This window comes from Penaeus japonicus, unplaced genomic scaffold (genome assembly GCF_977035675.1).
Source record: "Penaeus japonicus unplaced genomic scaffold, GWHDUDI00000001_assembly GWHDUDI00000015, whole genome shotgun sequence".
Lineage (NCBI taxonomy): Eukaryota > Metazoa > Arthropoda > Malacostraca > Decapoda > Penaeidae > Penaeus > Penaeus japonicus.
The window spans coordinates 3148420-3155919 of record NW_028234417.1 but is presented as its reverse complement, the minus strand read 5'-3'; the positions used below and the strand labels follow the sequence as shown (position 1 = coordinate 3155919).

The window sequence follows — 7500 nt, the reverse complement described above, 5'->3', positions numbered from 1 at the left end:
AGAGAGAGAGAGAGAGAGAGAGAGAGAGAGAGAGAGAGAGAGAGAGAGAGAGAGAGAGAGAGAGAGAGACCGAGCAGAGAGAGAGAGAGACCGAGCAGAGAGAGAGAGAGAAAAAAAAAAAAAAAAAAACGAAAATGAATCCTGGCGACTAACGTCCTTATAAAAGTGCCGCCCTTACTCATCACCTGTTTATCTCTTCCCCCGACCAGGACTCCGTGAGCCCCGCCGTCAACGGGACCACGTCGCCGCGGGAGAACGGAGTCGCCAAGAAGACGCCGCCCCTCGGCTCCGTCAGGTAGGTTGCTGCTCGAGGGGACTGCGTAGGGAGGGGAGAGGAGGAGGGGAGGAGGAGGGGGGAGGGGGAGGAAGGGAGGGAGAGGGAGAGGGAGAGGGTAGGGTAGGGGGAGAGGGATGGGGGAGGGAGGGGAGGAGGGGAGGGGAGGAGTAGGAGAGGAGGAGGAGGGGAGGGAGGGGGGGGGGAGGGGGAGGGGAGGAGGAGGAGAGGAGGAGGAGGGGGAGGGAGGGGAGGGGGAGGGGGAGGGGGAGGGAGGAGAGGAGGGGGAGGAGGAGTAGGAGTAGGAGTAGGAGAGGAGGAGGAGGGGAGGAGAGGAGGAGAGGAGGAGGAGGGGGGGGAGGAGGAGGAAGGAGAGGGGAGGAGGAGGAAGGATAGAGGAGGAGAGGAGTAGGAGGGGAGGGGAGGGGAGGAGAGGAGAGGAGAGGAGTAGGACAGGAGTAGGACAGGAGTAGGAGAGGAGGAGGAGGAGGAGGAGGAGGAGGAGGAGGAGGAGGAGGAGGAGGAGGAGGAGGAGGAGGAGGAGGAGGAGGAGGAGGAGAGGGGGGATTAGGGATAGAGAGAGGGATAGGGATAGGGAGAGGAAGAGGAAAAGGGATAGGGAGATGAAAGAGGAGTAGGAGTAATAGTAGGAGTAGGAGTAGTAGGCGGCAGGGGGGGGGGGGATGGGAGGTGGATGAGGGATAGGAGAAGGAGGATAGAATGAAAAGATGAAAGGGCAGGGGATGGAGGAGGAAAGAAGGATGGGAAGGCGCAGATACAGTAGGAGGAGAAGGAGGAAGAAGGTAAGGAGTAGGAGGAGGAAGAGGATAGAAAAGTGAATAGGAAGAAAGACGGGACGGGAAGATAGAGGAGTAGGAGGTGAATAGTAGAAAGGAATGAGGGAGGATAGGAACAAGGAAAGATAAGATAGGGGCTAGGAAAGGGAGGAGAGAGAAGATAAGAAATAAAAGAGTATGAAAGGGAGGGAAATCTTAGATAAACACACACACACACACACACACACACGTTCAGATGTTGAGGGTCTATTTTGACTCATTACAATTGACTACTTTTAGTGTGAACGGAGCCCCGTTGCTTCCATTCATGATTTTATCTTAAGTTGCATGTAAAGGCGGCTTGTGTCTGATTTCAAGATGATCATTTTGTTTGAGGAACGAATATATATATATATATATATGTATGTATATGTATTTCAATCCATGTGTATGGTTATTCAAAACCGCATCCGAGGACTGTTGAGAGCATCAGAGGAGGAGTTGTTCACGTTGCACCTGTGTTGCTTGCATTTGATTTGATTCCATTGCAAGCCATTTAGTGTCCCGCCAGAGCCCCACCTCCCGCGTGTCCCACTAACTGTCTGTTTTGGTCGCAGTCCGCGGAGCTCCGGAAGCTCGTCGTCGACGCCGCAGGCCAGGAAGGAGGAGAAGCCCGCCACGCCCAACTCTAAGACGCCCACGCCCACGTCCTCGGGCGCCAGCTCAGTCAAGCCCGTGGGCAAGGCAGCTCCCCTCCCCGGGGTAGCCTCCTACCCCCCCGGCTACGCTCTACCTGAAGCCGCAGCCGCCGCCGCCGCTGCCGCTGCCGCCGCCGCTGGGTCTGCCGCGCCCTACCCTTACCCGAGGCCGCCCGCACACCCGCAAGCTGCCCCGCCCTCGTCCCTGGACATGCACGTGCGAACGTCCTCCCTGCACGCCCTCCAGGGCGGCAAGCCGTGAGTACCTCCCACTTGCCCTCCTGAACGTGACATATGGTGCCAACAGTGCCTCTGTGATCAGTGCCTCAGTGACACAAGTGCAATATATGCAGTGAACAAAAGGAGATAAAGGGATTGTGCAGTCGTGAATATCATAGTTTGCCCTCCCACTCACTTGCCATTGCCATTACTAACATTTTATCCATGTCTGTAGGAAGATTTCTTATGGGTTCCTTGAGGGGTCATGAGTAGCCGGGGTAGCCTTGGTCTAGGGCAAACTTAAGTGTTCCCGACTCTACAGCCCGGGACAGTGGGAGCGTGCTGAATTCAGACACAAGTGGGAGTGTGACTCACCGTAGCGTGCGTGTGTCTTGGGCAGGGCGTACAGCTTCCATGTGAGCGGAGAGGGCCAGCTGGCGCCGGTGCCATTCCCGCCCGACGCGTTGTTGGCCCCGGGCATTCCTCGGCACGCGCGGCAGATCAACACTCTGCATCACGGCGAGGTGGTGTGCGCCGTCACCATCAGCAACCCCACCAAGTACGTGTACACGGGCGGCAAGGGCTGCGTCAAGGTGTGGGACATCAGCCAGCCCGGATCCAAGACGCCCGTGTCGCAGCTCGACTGCCTAGTAAGTCCTTTTCTCCTCCTTGGCCTGATAAGCTTTGCCTCTGTCACGATAAGTGGTTGCCTGCGCGCCTGCACCTGCCATTCATGCCTGTCTGAGTGCGTGTCCTGCTTGCGTATCGCCTTGTTTACCTTTCGGCGTGTGAGCGCCATTGTGTCTCTGATAGCCTGTTCTCTGCACCCATGTTATATAATTTCTCCTCTGCAGCGTCCTTTACTGCCCGTGCATTTGCTCCCTCTTTTATGTGCCACAGGTATGTTACAGCCGTGTAAAACCGCTTTGCTTTGATACCTCATGCTCGCCCCCTCCCCCCTCCCCCCTCCCCGGTGTACTTCTCAATCTAACTGCGAGTTGCCTTTTTATGCGAGACTCGTTTGTCAACCTTTAGGTAAGACTAATCAAGCATTAGTTAGAGGTGCTAAAGCGGCTTTTTATGGCTCTAGGTAAGTGACTTTTATGTCTTGCTCGGAGCGAGGAGGAGCCTCGGCCCGGGACCGCTGAAGACTCGCTGGTTCGCCTGTGGACGGGCTAGCTAGCGGGCGAGCCTACACCGAGCCCGGCCTGGGGAGTGCCTCTTCTAGTCGTGTCGAGACACCGCGTCCTGTGGGATTTGGGAGAGGCCTTTGGTGCCGTCTCTGGAGGGAAGGGGAGGAGGAGGGGAGGGGGAGGGGAGGTGGGGGGAAGAGGGTTAACAAGGGGGAGATATAGAGGGATAAAGAATGGTAGTGGGTGAGAAAGAGCAAAAGTGTTCAGCGAGAGAGAGAGAGAGAGAGAGAGAGAGAGAGAGAGAGAGAGAGAGAGAGAGAGAGAGAGAGAGAGAGAGAGAGAGAGAGAGAGAAAAGAAAGAACAACGGAATAGTAATGCGCTCAGAATGAGTGTGAATGGGGGACAGATTACATTCACATCTTCTCCTTCGTCAAGATTCTGTTTCGCCCCTTCAATCCCTTCCCTCGGGGCCTTATAAGGAAGCTCCTGGATGGCGGGAGTCGCGGACTGGGATTTTTTTTTTAGACCAGATAAGGGCAGTAGCTTTTTATGCAAGATTTTTTTTATTTCTTGTTTTTTTTTCAATAGGGGGTAACACTTTTATTTAGCCAACCCCCGGAAGTCAAAACTAGAGGAACTACCGAGTTGAAGAGAAATATATCTTAACATTAAAAGAATAAGAAAGAGGCTCTAATAGATAACCTAATAAAGGCTGAAAAAAAACTACTTTTCTTGTTTGATGACAAAGAAAGGGTCGAGGGGAAATCAAACGCCTCCAGAGTGTAGACAGGCGGAGGGAAGGGGGAGAGGGAGGGAAGGGGGAGAGGGAGGGGGAGGGGGAGGTGGTGGGTCATTGGACAGGCGGGGTAAAAGGGACGTGGGGCTCATGTTTATCAGTTTATTTTTTTTTATTTCAAGAAGGGCGTGGAGGAGGAGGGGGGAAGGGGAGAGGGAGGAAGTGGAAGAGGAAGAGGTAGTAAGAGGAGGGAAAGGGGGGGAAGTCGAAAGGGGAGAGGGGAGAAGAGATGAGGGGGACAGGGAAGAGGAAGAGGACGAGGACGAGGAGGAGATGACACGGAAATGAAGAGGTATAGATGTTAATAAAGGGAATGGGATGAGGAAAGGGGATGAATAGAAGCCGAAGAAGAGGAGAGAGAGAGAGAGGAAGCGAAGGGGGAGTAAAGAAAAAAAGAGAAAAAAAAATACTCCGAAGGACGGGACGAAAGGAGTCACATGTATACACCTCCCGACTCTCCAGAAGAGGAAAGGACGACGAGTTTCTTTAAAAGAAGAAGAAGAAGAAAAAAAATTGTCATTAGCAAATTCTAATTCTGCCAAGACGTCTTTTGCAAACATCGGTCTAGCAGGATAAACATCGGCAAACATCGCTTGTGTGAACTTCATCAAGTTCTCCATGTTTGTATGTCTTAGGTAAACGTACTTGCCCGTTCCTCTCCCTCTCTTCTTGGTAAAAAAATGGGGGAGGGAGGGAGAGGGAGAGGAGAGGAAGAGGGGGAGGGAGAGGGAGAGGGAGAGGGAGAGGGAGAGGGAGAGGAAGAGGAAGAGGAAGAGGGAGGGAGAGAGAGAGGGAGGGAGAGAGAGAGGGAGGGAGAGAGAGAGGGAGGGAGAGAGAGAGGGAGGGAGAGAGAGAGGGAGGGAGAGAGGGAGAGAGAGAGAGAGAGAGAGAGGGAGGGAGAGAGGGAGAGAGAGGGAGGGAGAGGGAGAGGGAGGGAGAGAGGGGGAGAGAGGGAGAGAGAGAGGGAGAGGGGGGGAGAGAGAGAGGGGGGGAGAGAGGGAGAGAGAGAGAGAGAGAGAGAGAGAGAGAGAGAGAGAGAGAGAGAGGGAGAGAGAGAGAGAGAGAGAGAGGAGAGAGAGAGAGAGAGAGAGGGGGAGAGGGGGGAGAGAGAGAGAGAGAGAGAGAGAGAGAGAGGGGGGGGAGAGAGAGAGAGAGAGAGAGAGAGAGGGAGGGAGGGAGAGAGAGAAAGAGAAAGAGAAAGAGAAAAGAGAGAAAGAGGAAGAGGGGAAGAATGAGAAGAAGATAAAACAAACAAAAAGACAAGTAGTCCCACTTGATGAAGAAGGTAAGGGAAGGAAATCTCCGTAAGATGCTCAACGCCGTAACCTTGTCACTGTCCAAACAAAACCTCTTTTTAAAAATTCAATCTCATTTTTTTTTTTTTTTTCTGGGGGAGTCTGGTTGACCTAGACACTCTATAAGGTATTGTGTTGTGGTGTGTTTATGTGTATGGTGAATCCAGAGCGTCAAGGTAAGTCAGTTTATCAGATGAGCTGTTGTGATTATTATCTTCTGTGTTGTTATTCCCGTTTTGCTTATCTTTGTTATCTCGCCTTGTCTTAAGTATCGTAGCGTAGTCGTCCTTCATATGTCATTCTTCTAAACTTTTATTGACATATGTATATATATATTACCCTTGTTTACGAGTTTTGTGTGTTATCTTTATTTGATGTATTTTTCATCCTGTTGTTATTATCTTGATCTTTGGTGTTTTTATTTATTTTTTTTTATTATTATTATTGTTTTGTTTTATGTGTTTCTCCGTTTGGTTGGCTTCTTATCGAGGCCTTTGTTATCACCTTGTCTTGTGCACGAACGCCAAAAAGGATGAACGATTAATTATTACGTAGATTATCTTTTATATTCATATATTATTATTATTATTATTATTATTATTATTATTATTTTATGATTATTACTTATTCTTTAATATAGTTAGTATCATTGTTTTATGATTATTATTATTATTGTTATTATTATTATTATTATTATTATTATTATTATTATTATTATTAACCCTGAATGCATTTCGCAATATATTTACCACACTCATTACTTCTTGCATACTAAGCAAAGCCCCCCCCCCCCCACGCTTTTCCTCTTCCTCCTACCCCCTCTCCCATTCCCGTCGTATGTGCCCTCACGCACGCACGCACGCACGCACGCACACGCACATACCAGCAAGGCGTGCCAAATACCAGGCCAATGCCACGCGCTGCCACTTCGCCGGGGGACCATCTACATAATGGGCGGGGAGCGGAGGGCGCGCATACCACGGCATACCACGGCATACCACAGCGTACCACGGTGGCGGATCTGCAGTCCATGCCACAGGCGCTTATGGGGGGGGGGAGGGGGGGAGAGGGAGAGAGAGAGGAGAGAGAAAGATAGTGAGGGACGGAGGATATCGGGTGGTGGAAGAGGGAGAGGGAGAGGAAGAGAGAAGGAGAGAGGAAGAGGGGGGAGGGGGTTATTTAGTAAATGGGGGAAAGGGGTAGAATGGCGTTAAAAAGGACTTGAAGTGGAGCGAGGGGAAGGGAGAAGGGAGAAGGAAGAAGGAAGGGGAAAGGGAATAGAGAGGGGAGTGGTTGAATCAGAAATCGGAAAAGAGAGGAAGATCAGAAAGAGAGGTTGGTAGGAGGGGAGATAGGACGAGGGAAGCATAAAGAAAGGGGAGAAGAAGCAGAAGGAGAATGTGATATTTGAAGGCAAATAATTGAGAAATAGAGACACGTAATGTTGAGAGGAAACAGATAGATTGGAAAGATAGAAGGGGAAGAGGAAAAGAGAGAGAGAGAGAGAGAGAGAGAGAGAGAGAGAGAGAGAGAGAGAGAGAGAGAGAGAGAGAGAGAGAGAGAGAGAGAGAGAGAGAGAGAGAGAGAGAGAGAGAGAGAAGAAAAAAAAAATTCATCTAGAAGTACATATGTGTGATTGAATACACTTTCGCACCAGTACAGTAAGCGTTTCTTCGCGCGTGTCTGTATCCCAACAAAACGCACATGTACGCCCACCATGTAAGTAAATAAACATCGTGGAGAGTGAGTGCGGCAGAGAGGATGCAGTCCCGTGACGCGGCTATTTCGCAGTTGCGGGCGCGTTATGATTCAGACCCATGGGCGGCGGTGGCTAATTGAGAATCCGTTGGCTGATTTACAAGCGCGGCCTGTGACAAGCCACTAAGTCACCGAGGCGGGAAATAGCTTCATTCATTTATTTGGGAGTCCGATATGTGGATGGCGTCTTGTCACTTTTTTTTTTTTTTTTTTTTTTTTATAAGGGGGGGGGGGTTTTGGTTGGGTTGGGTTTATGTCGGGTTGAATCAGGTTTTGTCTATTGATAGATTCGTTTTCTTGATGATGTGGTACAGTCTCCTCCTCCTCCTCCTCCCCCCCCCTCTCTTGCTCTTCCTTACCCCAAAAGCATCATTCTTTATCCCCAACCCCCCTTTTCCTCAGTCCTTGAACCCCCTCCCCCATTCCCCGCAAGCCTAAAGCACTCCCCCTTCTCCTATTCCCCCCCTCCTTATACCACGCCCCCTTCCCTAGTCGTCTCCCTTCTCTAGTTCCCAATCAATCCCCCTTCCCTCTCTCTCCCCTCCCCAGT

The 7500-nt window shown here is 51.0% G+C and overlaps 1 protein-coding gene across 1 annotated transcript in view; it reads left to right on the top strand.

Annotated features, from left to right (window-relative positions):
• LOC122266855 (transducin-like enhancer protein 3) overlaps positions 1 to 7500 on the top strand; it is a gene marked incomplete at its 5' end in the record, with an annotated part of 112766 nt that overhangs the window by 94985 nt on the left and 10281 nt on the right. The window contains 3 exons of the mRNA XM_086544947.1: positions 210 to 295; positions 1668 to 2006; positions 2368 to 2617. Of these exons, the coding sequence (XP_086401073.1) occupies positions 210 to 295; positions 1668 to 2006; positions 2368 to 2617 (675 nt within the window). The remainder of the gene's footprint in view (positions 1 to 209; positions 296 to 1667; positions 2007 to 2367; positions 2618 to 7500) is intronic.